Raw genomic sequence first — 27,324 nt, 5'->3', positions numbered from 1 at the left:
TATGATGTTAAAATGACAAATCGTTTTTTCCATCTCACATATTATTATTTTCGACAATATCCATTTCGAGGATCAACTATTGAATACATAGTTCAAGGCTGTACGTGATTTGGGTTGTTGAAAAATTGCTTACTTTTTTTGTTAGATAGTTTGCTTATCATAATCCAATGGTAATAATTATACCAAGATATACTAAAATAATTTTAAGCGATAAAGATACCTTAAATATATATATAAAAAAAAGTTGAATTTTTAATTATTGACTTTAATTTTTATTTTCAAACAATAATTATTCTTTGTCCTAAAAATAGTCAAAAGCTTTGCGCATGATTTTGCAATAAAAAAAAAACGCCAATTGGAAAGAAAAACAACATAAAAAGTTTCTATAATTTTTATTTTGAATTAAATAAATAATAATGATTATTATTTCGAATTAGAAATCAATAAATAATTATTGTAAATTCGAAATTTAAAAAATTAAAGATTCAAGTCTACCACAACAAAAAAATATATAAATATTTTTAAAGCTCGCCATTTTGAAAATTCGAGAATACATTTTCAGAATGCATTACGTTATCGAGCTGAAAATCTGATATGAGAGAAAATGCGCACTATGGGCGGAGTTTAGTAAAAAGGTCGAATATGGCAAAGTTTTTCACTCAGTGACACACAACTATGGTTTCCTTATTTTTTTTTTTTTTTTTTTTCCACTATTATTATCCACTAGCGCAAATACAATATATATAAACCAATCATTTACTAGTTAAGGAAAAGGGTCAAAACTATCCTTCAACAATTTCTAATAAAATTCAAATAAATAAATGAAAAAACCCATTAAAAAAACAAACGAAATTACTCAATTTATAGTTAACTCTTATTTTTTTTTTTTCTTTTCCAGACAGGCGACAGAATAATAGCCACGAAAAAACGAGCAATTCTCTCATAAAATAAAAAATAAAAACTTTAATTTCGCTAATTACTCTAATCAAATCTAAAAATACATACAAATTTTGAATGAGCACCACTTATATTTACGATACTATATATATTTTTATCGAATAACAGTTTGTCTGCATAAAAAAAAAATTGATTAATAATTTTTTTTCCAGATAAAAGATCCAGTTTTTCCAGATGATTTTTTTTCTTTCATTATCAAAAATATATTTATAATCATTAAAATAAATTAAATTTCTATTTCCTTGAAAAAAGAAAGAAGACTTGTCCTATATATTTTTTTTTTTTTTGTCACCAGACAGTAGGGTGATAAATGACTTGTGTTATAAATATCAACAAAATATGTTACAATGCATGTGTCTGTCTGCAAATATTTTCATAAAAAACATTTATATTCAAAGTATTTTATTATATATATGTCAACTTTATATATATTTTTTTTGTCATCAAAATTTTTGAGACATAATTTCATAGTCAACCAATGACTGCAATGTCGGAGTGCGGGGGGTGGGTGGGCAGGAGGGAAGAGAGAGAAACCATGTAAATTCATGATACGCCGCATGAGGAAGTTGTGGCGCTTATGTCGTTTAGTTGTCGCCGCTCTTGCGCCAGACTTTTTTTTATCTAGTGTACATACAGTCGCAATTCCGTCTCTAATCAGCATTGCTTGCCCTTTTTACCTTTCTTCCTGCCATAAATGCATCGAGGCTTATACTGCAAGGCCGTGTCAATTCGTCCGTGTCCCCCCATCTCCCTTCACCCTCCTTAAAGCCAAAACATTACACCACTATTCCTTAAATTTTTCCGAAATTAAAAAAAAAACTATATCTTAAAATTGAGTAAAAAAAAAAAAAACCTAGTGAATCTGTTCAACTCGTTTATAACAACAATATGTATTCGTGTGTGGCCTAGGCTTGAAGTATATTAAAAAAGTGCAATTAATAGATTTTACATGTTTTGTTGCTCAAAAAAATTTTTAATAATTTAAAAAACGAAAGAAATATTAAATTACATTATATTGAATTATAATTTTTTTTCTTTTTAAGTTAAATAATGCTGAATAGTGTTAAATTCATTTAGTGTATAAAAATTGAAGTATTTGTTTTTGTAATAAGTGACATGTTTCAAAGGTGCTTAGACGGGCACATGCATTATTTTACGTTATAAGTTTTTTATATTAATAATTAAAAAAAAAAAATTAATAATAATTTCTTCATGTTACGTTTATGATACATTGTGGTGGATATCAATAATTTATAATCATAGTAAGTATTATTTACATTGTTATTATTATTGGGTGTGTATGTGTGTAAATATATAATATTTGTAGTGGTAATAATGTATAACCAAACTCATGCTTTTTTAGTATCTTACGGTTTTTCATGATATTGCATAATTATATGTATATCCAATACGTCAAATTATGAAATTTATTATATACGCATTTATAAATTATTATTTATTTGAGTAAATAATATTTAAAATTTATAATATTCAATACTTCAAGATCCAATTTGTCTACTGTTGCCGAGGGAGTGACGTCATATTGCTGTAAGCATGACGTACTTTTGTCTACAATTTTGTAGATTATATATTCGAGCTTATTGGATATTTTTTTAGAATCATTTTGTCATTCACTATATAAGGCCTCCCAAGTTTTTTCTTATATTATTTTCTTATGCGGGTCATAATTATTTGTTAATCGATATTAAAAAATTATTTTAAATATATTTTTTTTAATTTTTTTGACTTATAATTTTTTAAATATTAGTTTAATTATGATTTATTATTATTTATTTTTTAAAGATAAGGAATAATTAACACTTGAGTTATAATTTTACTAATTGATGATAATATGGCCTTGATTATTTGTAAGAAAGAAAATAATATTTTATAAAAATTTGTTAGCTTAAATTATGATATGACATATATACAACAACATATTATCATGTTATTATAATTTTAGATTTAACATCATACTGTTTTCACACTGTGTGCTACATTCCATATTCTTAAAAGTAAAAAAATATATGAGAAATAATAAAAAAAAAATAAAATATATAGTCACGAGAGAGAGTATTGAACCACTATGATAAGTACAATTGTGCTTTTTATGTGTTTGTATTTTTTATATGTATATATCAGGTTAAAATTTTTTATTTTTTATGGTTTCTTTGATGTAACCTTAACAATACGTTAAAACTTTAAGGCTTTCTTTGAATATATTTCGTATTTATTTATTTTTTTTTCTTTATCTTAGATAATATGTGTTTTATTAGACAATTTTTTTTTTTGTTTTATTTGTTAATTCAACGGTCTTTAAACAAGATATAAATTTTTTTTTAACTTAATATTTATGCAGCCAGCATCCGTGACACTGTGGAGCATAAAAATTTGTTTTTTTTTTTTTAAATTTTTACTCATGTAAATTAATTTAATATTAAAAAACGAAAAAGTTGGAAATTTTTTTGATTAAAAAAGTTTAAAAATCTTGTATACATGAAAAAATATCAATAAATATTTATAAAATTATATTATTAATATTTTTTATAGAGTCTTGTATGTAGTTTTAAGTTAATTTTGTCAAAAGATAAAACACATTTTTATTTTTTTTTCAAGACATAAACTCAATACTACGGTTCTCGCTTTTTATAGGCGTATACGTCGTGTACGTGATAAATTATAATATTAATGTATATGAGAAAATTTTTTTGAGATCAAATTCATATAGCACGTTTTTAATACCAGAAAAATAAATAAATAAAAACTTTTTTTTTTTAAATAAAATTGATGATAAATATATTTGAAAAATATTTATCTTAATGATTTTCATTTTTAAATTAAATTATTTATTATTTTCCACATAATATTTATCTGATAAAATAATATTTTCAAATAAATTTAATAACATTTAAAAATCACTGATAAGCTAAAATACACAAAATGTATTTTTTTTTTTTTTTTACAAATGGATGTAATCAGTTAGCTGACAACTGATTAGCCAACAGTAAATAAACTATTGTAATAAATTAAACTCGATTTATATGTCAATTAAATGCAATTAAAACTACTTGTCTACCTCTCTAATTATTTATAAATAATGAATGAAAATTAAGCTTGGCAAATAGCCGACAGCAACTCGTAAATAAATATTTAACAATTTATGCTTTTATTTGACAGTAAATTAGAATCTATTAATTTTTTTCACACAAACATGTGTGAGGTCAATTTTTTTGTAACTATATTAATTATTAAAAAAAAAATTGGATAAATAGTATATCAATGTAAAATGTGCACATGCGCATTTTGTTTTCTTTCATTTATTTTAACAGCTGACTCACTAAAGTTTTAATATTGTTATCTTATTTTTATAATAAACATTAACTTAATTTTCGATTCATCTTGATAATGTTAACGAATTAATGATAATGAATTCATGAAGAAAAAAAAAAAAGACAACAAGATAATATGAGATCAATATCATTGTGTTACACCAGTTGATCGATAATGTGTCAATTCTCTTGGCAAGTGTCCAGAATATTTTTTCTTCATTACAAAAAGCTCTTTGCAGTCATATGTTCACATTAATATTCATCAATTGTATTATTCAAATTTTAATAAATTGATAAATTTATGAGAAAATATTTATTATAGAATAATAAAAAATAACATAACAATATTATTACTATCCACTTTTTATTTAAAGAAACTAATAGATACTCTCAGCTGTTAAATAATCGTAAAACTAAAAGTTAAACTGCTGGCAATAGCTTTTTGTATGCCAAAAGACGAAATATATTTTGGGTCAGCATGTCTCGGTTGGTACAGTCAAATTCTAATTGATTTTTATACATATATAATTATCATATTACATGTTTATTGTAATCGAAAATAATAATACATGAATAATTGTCAATAAAATTTACATAAAATTTTGTGCGCATGTACAATGCAAATAAGAACAAAACTGAAGCTAGCTGAGCTTGTTGCTCAGGAAGGAAATAAACTTTCAATGCCCTGCTCTTTAAATTATTTCAAAATTATTTTAGTTTTACAATGAAAATATCCTGTCTTACACGATTCGAAATAATTAATTTTTACGTTAATAATTTATTACTATTCATTTAAATGCACACAGTAATTTTTAATTACTGTAGTGAAGATGTAAGTTATACTAGATAATAATGTTGATTTTTTTTTTTCATTTTTGTTCACAGATAACGTCAAAGAAGTATTTTTGGAAAGTGAGAGCAGTTATTTTTACAAATGAAGTAATATTAAAGCTCTTACAAAGGTGTGACTCTCGACCAGAACACCTTCCCCTATCCTTATCCAATTTCCTTTTTTTTTTTTTCTATTCCATCAGCCTATTATTATTCCAATAATTAAATTAACAAACTAGACGTTTGTAAGTTTTCGTTAAAAAAACAAGGAAACCGTCCTTCATTCGGTGGTCATCCTTTTCATTTTTATGGAATACATCAGCTGATATACGTCCTCACTGTCTTTCTATCTCAGCCTTTAAATTTTATTCATGGGTCAAATATTTTATTATAAATTATCTTCATATTAAAAGCTATATAAAAAATGAAAACACAATAAACAATAATATTTATTCAATTAATTCAATGATGAATAAGATTCAATGATTAATATCTAATCTCTGTGGCCAACTCTAATTCTTGTTTAATATTCAACTAGCTAATGAAGAAAAAATAATAATATCTACTCTTAATATATATTATAAATTATTAAATATAAAAAATTGAAATTATTTTTGACCATGGCTGAGTTATAAATAAAACAATTAATCAACTAATGTGAAATATATTATCTCATAGAAATTTATAATAAATAAATTTCAAATAATAATTTAATAATAATATAGAAAATAAAAAAATATAAAAAGAGAATATATATATAAATATTTTGTAAAAACTATGGAGGTGGTGATTGAGAAAAAATAATTTTTGTATGTTAGATTTATTTTAAAAATAATCAAACAGAAAAATCCCACAATAATATTGCCTTCGTGATCATAAAATTCAGTCAACATTTAACTTTAACAAGGTAATTTTTATTAAATAATTATTTTATTATTAAGGATATATTAAATTTTTTTAAAATTTCATAATAATAAATTGTGTAATATTTTTTTTTACAGTTGATAAACTAAACATCAGTCTTAAATAAAAACGAAAAAGAAAAAGAAAAAAATATATAAACGTTGTATTTAATTGGAAATGGCAATGGTCAACATGAATAATTTACTTAATGGAAAAGATTCACGTTGGTTACAACTCGAAGTATGTCGTGAATTTCAACGTAATAAATGCACTAGACCTGATACAGAGTGTAAGTTTGCTCATCCTCCAGCAAACGTTGAAGTTCAAAATGGACGAGTTACAGCTTGTTATGATAGTATAAAGGTTTGTATTATTTATAAAAAATATAAAAAATTATATATTTTAATGTTAGCCACATAAGCTAAATATTACAGTACATTTATTTTAATTTTTAGGGACGCTGTAATAGAGAAAAACCACCGTGCAAGTATTTTCATCCACCACAGCATTTAAAGGATCAGTTGTTAATAAATGGCCGAAATCATTTGGCTTTAAAAAATGCACTGATGCAACAAATGGGACTTGCACCTGGACAGCCACTTGTGCCTGGGCAAATGCCAACTGTAGTATGTTTATTTTTTTTTATTATTGTTAATGTTAATTATTAATTTTAATTAAAATTTTGTTGGAAACTTTATATGAGTTATGAAAGACAAATTGTCTTGCATAACAGATATAAATTTTTTGTACTAAAAAATAGTGTATTAATGATATTTTTTCATTTAATTTACAGGCAACTAATCCATATCTTACTGGATTACAACCAGTTAATAATGCGTACACACCGTATTTTACTCAAAGTCCAATGATGCCAGCTATAATGGGATCTGCTGATCATTTAGGAGTTGGAAATTCAGTAGGAGTACCTCAAACAATGACAATGCAACAAAAAATTCCACGTTCTGATAGACTTGAGGTAGGTTTAATAAAAATACTATGATTACAGTGAGACAACAAATTGACATCTTGATATATAATTTACGGCTAATTGATTGATTGGATTCAGCTTTATCAAGTTTTTTTCAATCTTCATATTGAACAAATATTTTATATTTGTTAATATATATAAATATGAAAAAAAAAATTATTGTTATCAATTTAAAATGTTGATTATAAAATTTTTTATTTTACATTTAATGATTTACAATTTAATCATTGTAATCGTTGTCAATTTTTCTTTGCTATTTTTTTTTTTCTACCGTGCAGTTAAACTTCAAGTTTTACTTGGTCCCTGACCTAATTTTCTTGGCTTTCAATTGCCCTCTCTCTCTCTATCTTGCGTCGTGATCTTTATGTTATACTAGAAAATAGGGCCCAAGGTTTAATAGCTGCTACACATGGCTGAGCAAAATTTTAGCATGACAAACTTGACTATTTTTAATTATTTAATTTTTTTTTATATTATTAATGACTCGATGAATTTGTAAAAAAGAAACGAGAGAAGGCGAGGCAAAGTAAAGCTAACCCAATGGTCCCCATTCATCCTATGCGTATGCAGATAATTAATTATGAATTATAAAGATGATACAGTTATTCAGTATCATACAGTACAAAGACACAGTATTTAAAATTTTTACATTCAGTCAAAATCCAATATGAAAAAGAAAAAATGTGTTTTTTTGTGTAGAAGCTTAGTCATTGTATGAAAAATTATTTTTTTTTCATTTAATATATTTAACACGATTTTATTATCCAAATAAATATGCTGATGATTATGTTGCATACATTTTGAAGACATTAACTAAATACCATCCCAAGTTTTAAATTAATTGATTATTGCTCAAAGAAAATATCTGCAATGCACAATTATCCAACTGTTTTATATACAGAACAAAAAAAAGATGTTTTTCATTATTGAATATATTATTTTGTACCGTACAGTTAATTCGTGGATTATTGTTCATATGTGTATCAACATTTTAGATAATTAATTTAAAGTAAGAAATAAAAGTTTTTATTAATTATTTCTTTTTTGTTTTTTAAATCGGTAACGACAAGCAAGGATTAATTTCATTTTTTGTCACGAATTTTATTTAAATATAAAAAAATCTATGACAAAATAAGGAGAACTTATGATTTTTTTAATTAATCATTAATTTATTTATTCAAAAATTCAAAATCAATTTATGATTTCTTGAATAACATGAAGAAATTTCATTATGACCTGAATTAATCTATTTTTTTTTTCACCATAAATCATGTATCACTTATAGATCAGAAAACAGGTATAAAATAAATTCCTGATTAAAATAAAATTAACACAGGTCATCTTGATTAAATCGCTGCCTCAGCTGAGCAACGTTATAACTACGTAAGATATATCCACTTATTTCTATGAAACGACATTATAAAAACCAACAAGTATTCATAAAAAAAAAAAACATCTACAGAATGCCTGATTAGAAATATATTTGTAATGAAAATTTATTAATAAAATTAATAATAGTTAAACAGAAAATTTCTTATAAATTTTTCTGTACGTAAAAGTGTTTATTAGTAAAACTAAAAAAAATTATTAGAATTACAATTGCACCATATTTTCGAGTGGGTTGTTTTTTTTTTTAAATTTTTATTTTCGATAAATAACATCTGATCTCCAGTGGAAAGTCGTGAGTACTTATTAGCATCCGTATCTATGTATTTTATTAAATAAATTATATTTAATTAGATAAATTAATATTGAAAAAAAAAAAAAAAAAAACATTATGTATACGTTTAATCGTTAGAAGATATATATATTTTTTTTCCTTTAAATTAATGTGGTTCACTTTTTAATATTTTTTTTTTTACTATTGAAAAATTGTTTTATATTTATTTTATATATTTTTTTTTTGGTATTAAAACTTACTAAAAGCGTATACTAACACTATTTTTCACTAACACAATTTTAAGTGAATCCATATGTAGTCATAGTAACCAATTTTATATATCGAAATCCTCACCCATATGATGTTTTGTTATCTACACAGTAATCCTCTTTAGATAGTGTGCCATGCGTGTTCGCTCTTGCTGTAGGTATGTCGCGAGTTTCAACGTGGGGCATGTAAACGTGGTGAGGTGGAATGCCGTTTTGCGCATCCCCTAGAGATGGTGCAGATGAATGAAGACGGTTCTGTGACAGTCTGCATGGACGCTGTCAAGGGTCGATGCAATCGGGACCCTTGCCGCTATTTTCACCCTCCTCTGCACCTCCAGGCCCACATTAAGGCCGCACAATCTCGGGCTAGCATTGCGGTAATGCATTCTTTCTTTCTCTCTTGCTTTTAATTTTGCTGTTTTTTTTTTTTTAATATCATTTACAAATATTAAAAATATTTTGTAGAATTTTCTTGTTTTTTCTTTACAAATGCACGTAAATTTTTATCAATATATGTGTCTGTTAAAATTAAAAAAAAAAATATATATGCATGCTTGTGTATAGTGATTGAAAACTGACTAAAGTGAACACATATTATTTAAGATAAATTAAAAAAAAAAAAAAACATATTTACCATTAAAATATTTAAATTGAAAATTTAAAAAATAAAGCATTGCTTCACTTAAAGCACTTCTTTTTATTTTTTCCAAAAAGTCATTAGCGTGCAGGCTATATAAAATAACAAAAAAATATTATTCGTATGGATGGTTAAATTTTCTTATTAATACTAAATTACTAATCCTAAAAATACATTTCTCTAAATAAACTTTGAAAATTATTTCTTGTATCTCATGCTGAGTGAAACTTGAGTCTTATTTTTGCTTGCTTTAAAACCGGGTGATAATTGAGTAGACATATTTCTTATAACCATTCAAAAATTAAGTAAAAAATTTTTTTCATTCCATCTTTCAAACTGTAGATCAATCAAGATAATTTCAGTAAGAAAAAAAAAAAAAAAACTATTATCTATATAGAGTAAAACAAGCTAGAGAGTTTGTTGAAGATGGATTTTTTAATTTTCCATTCTCACTGAATATTATGTACATTTCATGGCTAGTTTTATCATGTGCCCAGGGTAATGATGTCACGTATTAATAGGAATATCTTTCTTGCACACTTGTTCAATCGTTGCATGCATATATATCTGAAATTCAACTCTCAGTGTCGGTGGGTATTCGGTCAATTCATCAAAGTATATTTAGGTAAATTCATATCTAGTTTATACAGCTGCGCAAAATTTTATACCATCATGTATAATTTTTATTTTAACAATTATTAACTGTTTTTTTTATTGAATAGTTATATTGTTGTAATTTTTAATATATTCACACACACATACCAACAATTAATTTTCGTCCAAAGACAAATAACTCCCTGAATCAAAAAATGAATGTGGAAAATTATTATGTAATGTACTGTTTAATTTTAACAGCTGTTTATAAAAACATGTATTTTTTTTTTTTCTAATTAATTTACGTTAATTGAGCCTAATCCTCGAATTAACTATACGGTATAATCACAGTTTGGACAATCTGTTAATTGTGAAAATACAAAAGACAATAATGCATGTATACCAGGTGTAGATTGCATAAAGCTTTTAGCAATATAATTGCATCATCTGAATTTAAAACTGTTGCGATATTCAATGCCCAAGCTAATCTGAGTGAAAAAGATAATAAATTGATTCGCGAAATTTGATAATAATATGTTTTTTCTGTTTGATACAATTCTTGGATGAAAAGAGCTTGTAACAAACAACTTTTTTGATAATAAAAATGTAAAAAAAAAGTCAGTATTAATGTTATTCAAAAAAATATACTCAAAGATAAAAACTAAGGATGTTGTTTATCTTTGATATTTCAAGTATCCGGTGATTTTAAATAAAAAATTTTAAAAAGACCATGAATTTTTCTTCACGATAAAATTTACATCCAATTTATATATTTTTTTTTTTTTATCTAATTTAATAAGCAGTATATTTGAGAACCCTAGTAATAAATTTAATCAAATTATTTTAAACATGAAAATATATATTTAAAAAAAAAAAAAATTGGTATAAAAAACATCAAGTTTTTTAATATAACAATGATAATCATCATTGAGACAATACAAATTTATAAACCTGATCAACAAAAGAAAGATAAAAATGACATAAACAAACGTACGTCATAAAAAAAAAAATAATTCTAAATGTTAATTTAAGTTTTAATTTATTTTGCAAATTAAAAAACCATATATTAATAATAAAAAATAATGAAAATATCTCATTAAATGTTATTCGAAAAATTCTGCTTTGTAATAATTTATAATTTTTTTTTTTAAATATTAATTTTATTTATTTAATTTAATAATAAATATATATTTATTAAATTAATTATTTTTCATTATACGTCTTCGGTTATAGTTGCATGTTTTGCTAAATTTATAATTTACATTAAAATATATTCGATGTTTAACAATCGGATTCATCGACCCAGGTTTGAATTTGGCTTTAAAAAATTATAGTTATATACAATAGAATAAGAAAATAAATTTTAAAAAAAATATACAAAAATGATTTTTAATTTTTTCAGAAAATAACAATATCAAGAAGATCATCTACATTCAATATTTTTTTTTTTTTAATGAAAATATATTTATTATATTAAAATAATTTTTAATTTTTTTTTTCTTAACATTATTTCAACATTCATGTCTTTGTTGCAGATGGACTCAAAGTCATTTGGATCATATTACTATGAAAATTTTGTAAGTAAATATTTTCATTTGCCAAAAATAATATTCATATGAAAATTATATTATAAAATTCTTAATAATGAAATTTTTAATTTACATATATTATCAATTATTTTTATTATAAGTTAAGGGGTATTATTATCAAGAATAGAATTTCGTAATATATATAAATACCAAAAGTAGGTAATTTTTTAACTATTCTATAAAAAGGCAGTAGCGAGTTGTAGAGTAGTAATCAAAGATGAGTTTTAAATTTATCAATGCTGGGAATTATTATTAATTCCTAAACAAAAATAGCGTAAAATAAATTGCATTATTGTAATGAGAAAAAAAAATATAAAATTGCAGCTAAAAATATTTGAACTTGATAAGAAAAAATAATAATAATGGAAAAATCCTACACGTTTGATGGACTTGGCTATTGTGTGATAATGAAAATTAATTGAATTATCATAAAAAGTTCAAAAAAATATGTAAAGCTTACTTTTGCTGTAATGCAAAAATACACATAATAATTGTGGAAAAGTTTGCCATCGATGATTGAAGATTGTGGCCAATACTGACAGTGCTGAAGATTTTCTAATTATCAATAAATAAATAGGTGAAAAAAATAAATATATAATCTGTTATATTATTGGATTAGATTAAATCACATTTTTTTCATAATGCTGCGTTATTGTAAGTGTGTCCATTTAAAAAAAAAAATAGAATTAATTGTCTTGCAAAACAAAGAAAAAACAAAAAATATCCTGTCAGGATATTTTTCGTATATGAATTTGCTATTTTCAAAGCTATTTGTAGTTTAATAATGAAAAAAGTGGTAGAAAAATCTTCGAAAGAAAAATGTATGAGAGCGTAAAAAACAAAAAAAACCAAAATGATTTTAATTATTTTAAATTTATAGTGTTTTTCATGCAAAAGTGAACGAAACATTTAGTATATTTTTCAAAATTCATAAATAACTTTAACAAATGAATTTTGGTATAAATTAAAAAACGATTTTTAATATCTTAACTATCATTTAATAAATATTATCGTTAAATCAAGCCTTTTTACAATTTTTTTTTGTAAAAATATATTGTATTTAATTGATGAATTTTTTGCGTTAATTATATATGTGTTTAATTGTAGCTTGTGTTTTTTTTATGCCGTGTACAAATGTGTTTGATGCCTTTTAGAGTCAATTTTATAAAAAAAATTTTTTTTTTTTTTCAAACTCTAAATTCGCGTTATAATATTCATAATAACTGTTCATATTTCTTGCTATTTATTCATAATTTTATGTGAACAATTCGTGTATATATATATTAGAATTCAAAGAGTGTTTCGTAGCATGTTTTTTTAATCGTTTCGATTTGTTGTATAGAGGATTTTCTATAGCTCAATAATTCAGCAAATATTTTTAAACTATTATTTATTATTTTAAAAGAATAATAATTACATACTACGTAAATTTAATTTTCAACGTAACCAAATGAAACAAAAAAAAAAAACCAACGAGCTAAAATTTACAAGTAAAAAAAAAAAAAATGACAATAAATGCCAAACAATTTAGTGATTATTCATGCTAGTTATACTCGCTTTACTTAATCGTATATTGAGTCAGTAAAATAGCTTTGTTAACTTAGTTTAAAACAAACATTTGTCATAAAAAAAGAAAAAAAAAAAAAAAACACCAAAGTGTTGTTGTTGTTGCTGCTGTTGTTGTTGTTGTTAAAAATAATACTAAAACATGTTGAATTTTATTTTCAGGCTTTCCCAGGAATGATACCTTACAAACGTTCTGCTGGTGATAAATCAGGGATGCCAGTCTATCAGGCAACTGGAGCAACGACTTATCAACAATTAATGCAGCTCCCGCAGCCTTTTGTGCCTATCTCATGTGAGTACGCTGGAACACCACCCCTTCCTCAAACCTCTAATCAGTCGATTACAAGCGCACAAAATTCTATTCAATCGCAAGCATCTTTAAATGTAACTGACGTTAATGGTGTCCTTGTGGACTCTGTAAACAATGCTTCAATGCCACCACCAAGTGGTAATAATAATAATAATGGTGGTGTAGTTGATAATAAAACAATGATTTCGCATCATGAAAATGATAATTCGCGAAATTCTCCTGAATTAAATAATTCGGCTTCACCCCAGGTTAATCAACTTGTGACACATACACCATCCTCAATAAGTCCAATGGCCACTTCTACCATGTCTAGCGTGCAATCAAATATTAATTCAATGGCAAATATGACATCAATTGCGTCAATTGCTAATATTCATCAAGCAAATATGGCCAACTCAATGGCAAATTATACAATGGCAAATATGGCAAATATCAACGTTCTTAACACGCTAGGCATGGGGTCGTGTTTTTCAACAATGGACCCCGCGGCTTTAGCCAAGGAAGTAGCACAAAAAAATTATGCAAAAGCTATTAAATTATCACAAGCATCACAACCATATAGAATGAATCCGCTAACAGCGCTTAGCTACACTGGTGTTGCACTTAATAAACAAGCTATTGCAATGAATCAAAATAATGCTGCTGCTGCTGCTGCAGCTGCTGCAGCTGCAGCAACAGGTAATTCAACACAAAGACAAATTATTTCTGGTGGATTAAGTGGTATGCCTGGAACTGCACTTAATCAAACAATGCCTGCAGGCTTACTTCATTATCCTCGAGTATCCAGTACTGCTTCAATAAATCCTTATTCTTTAATTAGACAACATCCTTTACTTCCTAATCATTATGTACAAACTTCAATGACTGGAGTACCTACTGCTTCAGCAATCCAACAAGCTACGAATCCTTATATTCATAATCCTTACACAATGCTGCCTGGAATGACAAGTATGCACGGTGTTGCTGGTTTATCGGGAGTACCAACTATGGTATCACAAATGCAAAATGCTAATCCTGCAACTATTGCCGCGCAACCACAGGTTGCTATTCCTGCCAGTTCAAGTGTCATTATGCAGCCATATAAAAAAATGAAAACCACATAAAAAAAATATTGATCTATCATTTTCAAAAAAAACAGAAAAAAAATTACATTTAATTTTTTTTTTTCTTTTCCTTTTTTTATTTTATTTTCTTTCATATTATTTTATTGGTTGTCCGAATCTATATAGTATATTATTATCTGTCAGGAATGATGTGTTAATGAAACTAACTAGGCATAAGAAAAAAAATAAGGAATAGAATAATTTTTTATATGTAAATTTTTTTTCCTTTAAGGAATAATTTATCTTCTAGTCCAGCCATTGTCGATAATACAGTGCCTTAATAACTCGATTCTACCAAATATTTTGGCAGAAGCCGACACTATTGTAAATTCAATATTACTAACACACTATTGGAAAAAAATGTAAATTTTTATTCCAATTAGTAGAATGCAACACAAAATCAAATACACACCGCTTTTTGTTTTTCTATTATTATTATTTTTTTTTTAACAAAAAAATTTCCATCAATCAAGTTTTTAAAATAATTGATAATAATTATATAAGTAATGTTTTTTTTTTTTTTTTTTATTTTACGATATATATATATATTTGAAAATTGAATTATTATATTTGTTTTTAAGGCTTTTTGCCAATATTATTATTAGAAATTAAATTTTGTTTGTGGTAAATAGCTTTACTTAATTTTACTTGAGTGTGCATGTTCAAGTGAGGCAATATTATCATCAACTATGATCGTTAATTGTTACGTCACAACGTATATATTAAAATATATATTCAACATATATATAAATTAATAATAAATATGTTTATATATATATTTATTAGTATTACGATAGAAAAAAAAAAAAAAAAAGAATTTTTTTTTTAGCAATCAAAGAAATGCAGGTCATTCGAGTCCATTCATTTGAAAAGAAAAAATAAAAAATAAAATAATCGTCGTCGTCGTCGTCGTCGTTTTTTTTTTAGGCACCATGTATAATGGGGTGATAATTTTGAAAATGTAACTTTAGCGCCAAGACGCAATTACCAAATTTTAGAAATTTTTACTGGATTATATATTTTAAATTAAGTTTCTTATATAAATATATATATATTTTTTTTTTTTTTATTTTAAACTATATAGCATAGATATTTTTGTTTTTTTTTTATTAATATTTTTTTAAAATACAAAGTTGCAAATGATAAAAAAAAAATAAAAAATATTGTAATAAATAGAATAATAATAATACTAACCAGTGATTTGAAATTTTTATTTTTCAATTTTATATAAATATATATAGGCTCGATAAATGCAGTGGCATAACTCACAAATAACGTTATAAACATTGGTCATTCCATGACACAGTAATAAAATTTTTTTATTTGTTTTATTTTTTTTTAATAACCAAGCTAAAGGGAATTTATTATTATTGCTTGTAATGGAGATCATTTACAAGGTCTATGTTAAATATATACATACTCGCACGATAACTCAAGGTTTGATAATTCTGTTTAAAAAAGAAAAAATAAAATCATCATTAATGATTTATAATTAATAATTAAAAATTATAAACAGGCTTATTTCTTCTGAGGCATTGAGATATATTTTAAAAAGCATTTGTTCATTTATCATTGTGGTTTAATAATATCGTTATCTTACACATTTTAAACACACACACACATACACACAATGGACATTGGTTAAGATTTGATTGCATGCCTTTTTCAAAGAGCTTCACTGATGACCAAAGATCATTTTTTCGCTTTACGGGAACCAGAAAAAAAAATATTTAAAATGATCTTTATGTATAAATTTAAAACGAAATAAAAATTACGGTAATTTTTTTTTCTACTCGTGAATTTAAATACTGAGAAATTTTTTTTAGAATGAAAAATAATTTTGAAAAAAAAAGAGATTTGATTTTTTTTAATGATAAACTAAAATAAATATTTCTTTTTTTTTTTTTTTATTTAAATGTATTTTTTTAGCTTGAGATAATTATAACAGCATATTTCGAAATAAAAAAATTTCTCAGTTTTTTATTGGTGCATTCATTTAAACTTTTCATATGTGAAAATTGAATAAAAAATAAAAAAAATAAAAATTTTAGACACACAAGTGAACAATTGAATTATTATTAGAATTAATTTTATTTTTTGGCAAACTTGCAATGGTTTAAGATATAATTATTAAATTAATAATCATCTCTAAAACACACAATCAATTTAAAAATTGTATCACTTTTAAAAAAATAATAATAACGGGATGGTTTAGGATATACTTTTTTTTTTTTTCAAAATTTTTGCGAGTTACACCACTTAATTTCTCAACCTTAAATATATATATATATAACTGTATATATATTTTAATCGACAATATAAGTTATGAAAAAAAAAAAATGAATAAAAAGATGGTAAATAATATAATATTTGTACTGGACGATACATAAATTAATAGCTACCAATAAAATGAGTGATGAGTATTCTTAAATTATATAAAAATAATAAAAAAAAATAAAAATTAGTAATCGAAAAATTAAAATAAATAAATTAACTAATAAAATATATCCTCCAATAAATTTTAGTAAAAAATTTTTGTATGAATATCAATGAGTGAGTGAAAATCAGATCGTGAAAAATAATAATAAAAATTGTTGATATAAAAAAACATTTAAATAAATAAAAAATAAATACATACATAAAAATTATTTCAGCGGTATTTATTAATATTATTAAAATAAAAACTAAAGAAAAAGGGAATTGAAAGAAAATTATATAATCGGATACCGTATAATAATTAAAATTATATATTTAAAAAAAAAAAAATGTATTTCTAATTTTTTTTTCTGCTTTCCAATTTACATTAAGATTGATCGAAAATTATTATAATTTAATTTAATAAAATGGACAACGAAATACCAATTTTTAGTTTTATTTTTAATTTTTTTTTTTTTTTGCTGCACAAGTTGAAAATTTGCTATTTAAAAAATCAAATGGAAAAAAATAAATATATTTCAATTAATTTAATCATTTAACGGCCGTCCTTTGTGATAGTATAGTCGTATTATAAAATGGCCTGTAAAAATTTTAAATAATAAACGAAAAATATTAAAATTTGTGTGACGTTATTATAAATGTCTCATATAAATTTACTGCTAACTTATAATAATATAATACGACTATTCTAATAAATTTTAAAATAAAAAAAATCTGAATTAGAAAAAAAAGGTACTCATTGATAAAAAATTAAACAACAACAAATTATTATTATTATCGTGATTCATACACTCACCTATTTATGAGGAATTAATTTAGTAAAAAAAAAAATAAAAACGAAAAAAAAAAAAAATGATAAAAAAACGAAAAAAAAAAAAAAACAAATGTTATGTTATACCAAGTTTAAAGTACAGTTATGTGACAATTCCGTATTACATAATCTATTCAAGTGCTATTAACGAAAAAATAAATTAAATTTAAAAAAGAGGTGGCTAATTCGGATTCAACTTGACGTTTATATTTTTGAATAATACTTTTTAAAAATATTTAAAGCACAATATATGTGCTATATTATAATAAAAAAAAAAAATAAATAAATTTCATTTAATTGCATTTATGTTAAGATTTTAAATTTGCAGTTTAAATAATTTTATTAAAATTTATTATAACTTTAAAATTTTAAAATATAATTATTTTTACCTATTTTTAAATATCATTTTTCTTTTTTAATTATTATTTTTCAATATATATATAAATATATATATGATGCAATTTTTATTTTTATTTAATAAAAAATTATTTATTATCTACAGATATAAACAATCGTATATAAAAAAAAATATATTTATATATTTCATTAAGCCTATTATGTGTCAAGTCAGTTGAAAATAACCGAAGTGCCTTCTCTTGTACTAGAATAATTCTTGCATACATACGAGTTTAAAAATTATTACGATAAATAGGGTATAAAAAATAAATAAATAAATGAATGGCCACGATAAAAATAAATAATTCACAATTTTTTTATATATATATTATATAAAAAAAAAAAATAAATAAACAAGAAAAAACAATATGCTATTTATCTGAAATGCCTATACACTAATGCATAAATTCATAAGCCATATATAAAATTGAATGATAAATAAATAATAAAAAATTTAAAATAAACTATTTTGGCAATATACACACACACATAATTAATATTAATTATATATATAACAATACATGTATCTATATTATTTATAAAATATATATATGAGTGGTTATTTTGAAACTCTCGTTGATTATTAAATTAGAATTTAGTATGTCCAATTATTAATTAAACTAGTTGAAATCATGAAAAAATTTAGTAGTTATATTTTCATTGTTTAGCTTTTTTGTTCTTCTTTTTTTTTGGCTAAATTAGTTGATATTTTTTTGTTTAATTATTACTTATTTTATTATTTTATTTGAAAAAAAAAAGTTAATCATAATTGCAACTAAGTTATGCATCGGGTTTAACAATTGAATGCAATATATAAAAAAAATTTAAGTATTTTATTAATGATTTTGATAATTTGTACTATTTAATTGAGATCATAATGAACAAACATTACGAGGTATTTTTTGAATATTTTTTTTTTCATTTAATTATGTTTCAGTTTAACGAGAATGTTTTAAGATAGTCACGTATGTATATATGAGCCTTTAACCATATAATATGATAAAATTAAAAAAAAAAAAACGAAAAAAAAAAATCTAAAAAACATTGTATTTATAAAAATGAAAAAAAAAAAAAATTATTTACTCATTCGTACCATAATCGCCTATATTTTATCATTGTATTGTTAGGCATATAAACACACTCGTCTACACGCATATGTATGGTGTGCCTAATATGTATAAAAATATATTATTTGTATTCGATCACGATGCTGCAATTTAAAAAAAAAAATATTATGCATTTTTTTTTTTATAATAAAAAAAAAAAAATATATGAAAAACAATAATAAGCCTAATTTTAAAAAATGCATATTATTTTTTTTTTTTTTGTAAATGCAAATTCGTTGTCTTATTTTCGGAGCGTCATACGCATAAGTTGATATATATATATATATAATAATACCGCTTTAAAATATGCATGACTATTTTATTAATGCTTCCTTTTTTCCATTTTTCATCTTGTCAGCAAAAAATCTTGTGTCAGCTAAAAATTCTGTAACGTTTATTTTTATGATTATATATACTCATGTAATCGATATTGCGTCTTTTACAAATTTCTATATAATTTTTTTTTTATTTTTCTTTAATTATGCCTTTTGCTTCCTGATGCTTCCTTAAAAACTAATCCTGTATAAGCATTACTATATCCATATATTTATAAAAAACAAAAAAAAAAAAAAAAAACAAAAAAAGTATTAATGTGTTTGTTTATATTTATTTTTATTTTTTTTTTTGCTTTCAGAATTTATATCTTAAGCACCAAAGTCTACTTACATAGTTGTTGTTTTTATTTATTTAAAAAATACTATAATAAAATCTGATTGATTTTTTTTTAAGTTCATAATAAATTTTATAATAATTATGAGCAATTTTTAAATTTCAGTATAAAAAAAAAAAAAAATAAACGTTTTGCATTATGAGCTTTTCAGTGCACTTGTAAATAAATATATATACTGTCATCTTTATAACATATAGTGTATTCTAAATATAATTTAATGAAAAAAAAAAAAAAAGCTATGCCAAGTATATAACATTCTTGGGGAACACGATAAAAAAAAAAAAAGCACTAAATAGCAGAATGGTAATTATTTTTTTTAGTGAGTGTAATCTTACTACTATTTATAAATATTTAACTGCATAAATCAAATATTTTTTTTTGATGACTTGTGAGTCATTAAATCATTGGTGATTGTTTATATACATATATAATTTTAAAAAATTCCTTTTCCTTTAAAGCTTTTTTGCTATATTTTGCTGTAGAATATGCACGAGAGATAAAAAAAAAAAGCTGCGTGCATCGTAATTTGTGAAATATTTGTAATGCTTCAGCTGATTCATCTGGGATATCTTTAACCGCACAATATCAACGTATTACCAAATGGCTACACAATTACGTAAGTGTTATTAAAATAATGACAGAAATATTCAAATTATTCAGTCAACTTTGAATGTAACTATTGTTTTCTAATATTTATTTTCATTTATTTTATCACAATCAACAGATTTAAAAAAAAAAAAAAAAAAAAAACATTTATGCAGATTGAAGCCTTGAAGGTTTAAAAAAACAATATTAATATTAATTTTTTATATACTTGATTAAGTTGTAATTTAATTTATAACAAAAATATTTCGGTGGCTTATAAAAAATGTGAATCACAATCGCATCGAGTTTTGCAAATTTGAGCTTTTAAAAAATTATCAACATATTGTTTTGCTGAAAAAAAAATGATTGGCTTTCGTAATAACGGTTGTAGATGTCTATTTTTGTACATAGAAAAAGTTGTGCATACAGAAAATATATTAGATTTATTAAAAAACAAATTTAATTATTATTTGTTTTATCTTTTTTTTTTGTTTAATGCTAAATTTTCTCTACTCTGTGAGCTAAAAAAGCCTTTTGTTTCTATACAATTTTTATTTGTTTAAAGCAGCTCATTGGCATTGTTTATTTATTGTTTTAATTAATAACACGTAAAAATACTAATAAAAAAGCAGCTTTATATAACACGATACCAAAAGTCTAGTCAAAAAAATATTAATGTTCAAATTAATTTAAACTAGCATACATAAAAAATATATAACTGTAATGAAAAAAAAAAAACAGACATAAAAGAATTGAATCAAATTTAAAAAATTACTCATTAAAATAAATTTAATTTTGTTAATTTTCTGATTTATATACAATTATTTCTATTTAATAAATCATCAATGTTTAGATGATATTTAATTTCGTCGATTGAATAAATCAAAAAAAAAAGAAAATGAACAAAACAAAAAGTCATTATTGGCTGTAAAAAATTTTTCAAGACAATTGTCTTGTAAAATTCTAATCACTCGTTTTAATAAATATAATAAAATAAAAAATTAGCCATATGGCCAAGTAGTTGTAACGCAAAATAACAATCACGTGTGTTCAAATCCCATCAGAGGATATTTCTATAAAATAATTTGTTGAATTTACATAATTAACTTTGATAAAAAAAAATTATTAAAATAAAATTGAGTGGTTAGTTTCAGCAACATTAATCATAAATATTTACTTCCCAAATTTTAATATAAAAATCAGATTTCATTATGAAAGATCTGATGCTAATAATTTCACTAACTACACCATAATGCACTTTTGTTTGAAAATTTCAAAATTTTTTTTAAATCTCCCATTTATATTTTTATTATTTCGATATATATTTATAATCATTGCATATAATTAAAACCACCAAGTGCTATTGTATGTTAATTAACTAAAAAAAAAAAAGAGAAAAAAAAACAAACATAGCAACAGCATTTGCAGTAACAATTTATAATAATGTGTGATTTTGTTTTTGTTAAAGCTTAATAATTGTTAAATTATAGGTATATATTATTGTTGTCATCAGGCACTGAAGTTTGAATGATGCTATTGCGTATTAAATAATAATTTATGTTTACAATCAAAATTTAGAAAAAAAATATAAGCTGTTGCTATGTGTTGCAATTATTTGATTTTATAATAAAACTCATCACCAAATTTACCGGGAGGTCTTAACTATGTATATATAATTAAAAAAATATATATATTTTAAATATAATTATAAATAAAAATTAAATTAAAAAAAAAAATACTTATGAAATTTTTTAAATAGGAACGATTTGCATACAGATATTTAATTGTTTTCTTTCAGTTACCGGACACACCGCTGGTGTGCAAAGATTTTGAACAACAATCAACTACTAACAATCAACAATCCCATTTGCAGTTTCAACAATCGACAAGGCGGTGAAATTTTATTTAAAATGATTTATTATTATTATTATAATTAGGTAACATTGTTAAGTAGTTAAATATATCTTACTACAATAATAATAAATACTTGTATTGCTTAGTCTACAAATAAATTCCTTAAATGTAAATGAAAAACAAAAAAAAAAAAATGAACAAACAATTTTTTTTTTTAATTTTTAAATTATGCTGAGTTTAAAAATGTGATAAAATTCATATAATAATTATTTTTATTTAATGAAAAATATTATAATTTAATTGCAAACAAAATTATTGTTGAATTTTTATAATTTTTTATTTATTTTTTTAATTTTAATTTTATGAAATAAAAAAATTAAATAATATATTTAAAAGAGTTTGAACGTTATTTCGATTTTTTTTTTTTGAATTAATTAATTTTATGTCAAAAAATTATGTAATAATATTTATATTCAAAGTCAACAACAATAAAAATGAATGATAAATTTTTTTACTGTTTTTTAAAAAATTATTTAAAGAAAATGAGCCTAGACTAAAAAAGTTATCAAAAAAAAAAAAAAATCTTATATTGTCTCTTATCATTGATAAAGGCTAGAAAAAAATGACGAATATTCTAAAGGTCTTGATTTATTGATCGCACCTAAAATTTCCATTTATTTATCGATCAATTAATGATAGTATATATACAAAATTTGGATCAATAAAATAAAGTGTCCTACTGACACTTGATAACAAAGTAAAAAAGTTCAAACTCTCTTAAATTCTTATTAAAAAAAAAATATAAAAAAATCAAGCCATCATATATTCTATCCAGGTTGTTCAACTACATCATTGAGTACACCGTAATGTGGTTGAACGTGACATTGTGACTGTTTTTTTAAACACAGTCATCAATTTTTTTTTTTTTTTTTAGCTACTCATAATCTTCAAGTTAAAAAAAAGAAAAAAAAAATTCATAAAGTTTGTAAGTCATTTGTTTTTTTATTTTTTAAACAAAATATAACTTACCTATATAATTTTTTATTTTTAAGTTTTTGTATTTTATTTATTTATTTTTTATATTATAATAATCTATTTTTATTCATAATTTATGTACGTTTTTCTTATTGAAATTAATTTTAAATAAAAAAAAATACTCATTTAAAAGAAACGAATTAATTTTTTTGCTCAAATGATGATAGTAATAATTTTTATATTCTAAAAAATACTTTATCGAAATAGGTAAGGGTTGACTTGTTTCGATTTCTATCAATGTTCAAATAATTTCTACAGTACTGAGATTTTACGGCCCTGGTTTATTCTCATTGGTTGTTATCACTACGCCTGAATTCAGGGGCGCGTTTAAAAAATCTGGAAAAAAGTCCAGAAAAGTTACCCGGAAGACTGGAAGTGGCAAAAAAAAAAAAAAAACATGTTCTATTTATTCTCCTCCATTGTCCTCCATGACTAAAAATAGTTGGCAGAGGTTATTTTTAGATTGAACAAATAAAGTTTCTAACAAAATAAAAACAACTTTACTTCTGTCAAGTCAATCAATTTTCTGTCAGTTAGTATTTTGAGTTTAAAAAAAATTTTAAATAATCAATTAATTTATTTAAACAACAAATAATAATTGAAAATTTTCAAAACACGTGTTTTACACAAAGTCAAGTGCACAAGGTGTTGCAATACAAGGTAACTTGATATTCATTAAATATACATATTTAATTCATTTCTAAAAAAATAAAATTAAACGTTTGTCAATTAGAAATTGCATGTTTTATTGAGGTTACACATATTTGACATTATTTTTATTTTATTTTAAAAGATAAACATGGCAAATCAGCATCATAGAAGAAGAACCCAAGAAGAATATACAATACCAACTATTGTATCAGGATTAATATTTACTATTTTGTTATTTGTTTTGTTTGTAAACACATCAAACACTCTGAATCATTCAATGCATCGTTATCCGTTATTTGTATTTAATTCATTAATAATTGCAACAATAATTACACCACTTTTTTTTGGAAAAAAAAATAATCAAGATAATTATTCAGCAATTAAAAGAATAATAACAAGTTGTTGTTTATTTTTTTCATTTCAAGTAGAAGTAAATAGTGTATTATCACTTTATTCACACATGTTTATGATGTTTATTATCTATTACAATTGCGAATGTATCTCTTCATCTGGAACAAAAAAAACATCAAAGCTTACAGATTTTTTACCATATTTATTAGCAATTTGGTATGTATATTCAATGTTGTGTTCAGAATTATATATTAATATTTTTGGATTTATTTGTATTCATCATTATTATCTCTCATTTATTGCTAATTTAGGCTTTACTTATTTGAAAAAATAATAATGAAAATTACTTGTTATATTTAATAATTTATAATACTCAAATTATAAATTTAATTTAAGGATTTATATACCTCATTATTAATTTAATTATCATTAATATTTTTGTAATTTTTCTATAATAAAAAAGTTTATTGATTTAAATAAAAAAAGTATTATTTGTAATAATTTTTTTTCACCTATTAATATCATTGAATAAAGCTACTTATATTTATCAATTAACTCAGACAAAATTTTTACTATAATGTTGATAGATAATTTGTTTAATTTAAAAATAATTAACTAATACTATTTAAATAATATTTATATTTTGTTGTTAAATACTTATCTTTATATTTTAATTACGCTCCTGAATTTCGATGTCTCGATAGTAACAAGTTGAATGGCAAACTGTTACCCACTTCACTTGTTGGTACTTTGGTAGAGTTGGGTAGAGTCACCGGTTTCGTTGAATGTTGGTGATGTTCATTCATACACCAATTTAGAAAATACACACATACATATTTTGGATCCAGGGAGAGTCTCGAACAATCTACAAAATTCAATATTAATTAATCTTTCAAATACATTATTCAAACAAGGTAAATATTAAAATATAATACTAATAAAATCAATAAAAATACTTACTCATAAGTCATCAAAATAAAAGTCTTAAAAACCTTTGAATTAAAATTAAATTATTATTTATAATAATTATAGAATAATAAGAATGGAATCCCAGTCAAGAATTGAAAGTTGGAGGGCACAGGTAAAACAAATTAAAGAAGCAGAAAAAAAAAAAAGTTTATTTACCAAAATAAAACCACGATTAATGAGGTACTCATCTTTTTACTCACAATTGCCAATACTTATGGCTGAAATTCAACCGAATGAAATGTCATTGATAAGAAAAACAGATGATACATGTAGAGGAATAAAAAAAATGCTTGAAAAATCATTTCCAAATTGTGAAGCAATACCATTTGGTTCATCAGTAACTGGGCTTGCATTGATTGACAGTGATTTAGATGTTTATTTATTAACAAATGAATCAATTGTTGATGACAATAATAGTCAAACAACAATACATGGTACAGAAAAAATATGGACTCAAAAATTAATATTTCGTGAAGTTAAAACTTGCCTTTATAAAAATCGAAATATAATTAAAAATATTGTACCAATTGGTTCAGCAATAACACCAGTTATTAAATTTCATTATATACCAACAGATACTGATGTTGATATAACATTTAAAAATAGTCTTGGTGTACATAAAAGTAATTTAATTAAATTTTGTTTAAATCTTGATTCAAGAATAAAACCATTAATTATGATTATAAAATTTTGGGGTAAAGAATTACATCTAACTGGGGGACGAAAAATTACAAATTATTTTGTATTAATGATGATATTTTATTATTTACAACAACCTGATATATCATTGATACCAAAAATTAATGTACTACAATCAAATTGTGAGAAAATTATTTATGAAGGATGGCAAGTTAATTTTAATCAAGATTATCCAAAAACAACATCAAATTGTAACAAAACAATTTCACAGTTGTTATGTGGTTTTTATAAATTTTATTCTACATTTGATTTTACATCAAGAGTCATTTGTCCACTTTATGGAACAGCACCATTGAGAAATGATTTTTTAAACTCAACACTAGGTCAAAAATATAATTTTGATTTTTCTGGGCTAACTGAATCAGCATCTCTTCATGATCCAATTAAATTAGATTATGTCATAAAAGGTTGGTCACCAATAAGACTTAATAATTTTATTGTTGCTTGTAAACAAGCATATGAAAAATGTTGTCAATCATCTGATAATTCTTTAGATATGTGTGTATTATTGGACATGACATTATATGAAAATTTAGTACAACCAGTTCATGAAAATTTGATTCATCAAGAAGATATTTAAAAATTTAAAATATATATTAATGTTTATGTCAATTGTCATTAATATTAAATTACACATTAATATAATAAATTTTTGATACTTAATAAATGTTAAATATATAATTAATAAATATATTTTATAACTTACGTTTATTGGATGGATAAATAAAGATGAAATCACCTAACACTGGATCCAGTTGATTTATCAAATCCCTTATGTGCCTAAAAATAATATTAATTGTTAATTATCGAAATAGAATAACTCTAGTTAATAAAATATTATACGTACCATTATATGCTTTTTTTAAAACTGAAAAATTATCAGTTTGTTTATTTTTTTTTGATTAAAAAACATGGAAAATATGTAAACATTGAGTTTGTTTATTTTTTTTTTAAGCACTTTCGATATCTCGAATAAAATTGTGTTGCCATTTTGATAAAAAAATATGTTTAGCAACTAGGTTCAC

At 23.2% G+C, this 27,324-nt stretch overlaps 2 protein-coding genes and 1 long non-coding RNA gene across 8 annotated transcripts; 2 read left to right on the top strand and 1 right to left on the bottom strand.

Annotated features, from left to right (window-relative positions):
• Positions 1-1,530: 1,530 nt before the first annotated feature.
• LOC122854688 (protein muscleblind) lies at positions 1,531-23,765 on the top strand. Of its 6 annotated transcripts, XM_044155597.1 has the most exons (9): positions 1,531-2,219; positions 5,172-6,024; positions 6,119-6,383; positions 6,476-6,646; positions 6,814-6,996; positions 9,096-9,314; positions 11,704-11,745; positions 13,486-13,615; positions 22,539-22,906. In XM_044155597.1, the coding sequence occupies exons 3-9, from the start codon at positions 6,198-6,200 to the stop codon at positions 22,571-22,573; spliced, it is 966 nt and encodes a 321-aa protein (XP_044011532.1). In that variant the 5' UTR covers positions 1,531-2,219; positions 5,172-6,024; positions 6,119-6,197; the 3' UTR covers positions 22,574-22,906. The 6 variants fall into 6 exon arrangements, with proteins under 6 accessions (XP_044011532.1, XP_044011533.1, XP_044011527.1 ...); XM_044155598.1 differs by lacking the exon at positions 9,096-9,314 and having other exon boundaries at positions 22,539-23,765; XM_044155592.1 differs by lacking the exon at positions 22,539-22,906 and having other exon boundaries at positions 13,486-20,738.
• A 1,458-nt stretch (positions 23,766-25,223) lies between these two features.
• LOC122854743 lies at positions 25,224-27,309 on the bottom strand. Its single transcript, XR_006373994.1, has 3 exons — positions 27,147-27,309; positions 27,006-27,079; positions 25,224-25,496 (listed from the first exon to the last, which is right to left on the bottom strand). It is a non-coding gene; the product is annotated as an uncharacterized LOC122854743 (long non-coding RNA).
• On the top strand, positions 25,433-27,042 carry LOC122854717 (speckle targeted PIP5K1A-regulated poly(A) polymerase-like). The gene is made up of 2 exons (XM_044155654.1): positions 25,433-25,545; positions 25,664-27,042. Exon 2 carries the CDS (start codon positions 25,674-25,676, stop codon positions 26,877-26,879), a length of 1,206 nt encoding a protein of 401 aa, XP_044011589.1. The 5' UTR covers positions 25,433-25,545; positions 25,664-25,673; the 3' UTR covers positions 26,880-27,042.
• Positions 27,310-27,324: the final 15 nt, after the last annotated feature.

The sequence above is a fragment of the Aphidius gifuensis genome, linkage group LG4, assembly GCF_014905175.1.
Source record: "Aphidius gifuensis isolate YNYX2018 linkage group LG4, ASM1490517v1, whole genome shotgun sequence".
NCBI lineage: Eukaryota > Metazoa > Arthropoda > Insecta > Hymenoptera > Braconidae > Aphidius > Aphidius gifuensis.
Note: the sequence above shows the minus strand (reverse complement) of the source record. Positions and strands in the feature narration are given on the sequence as shown.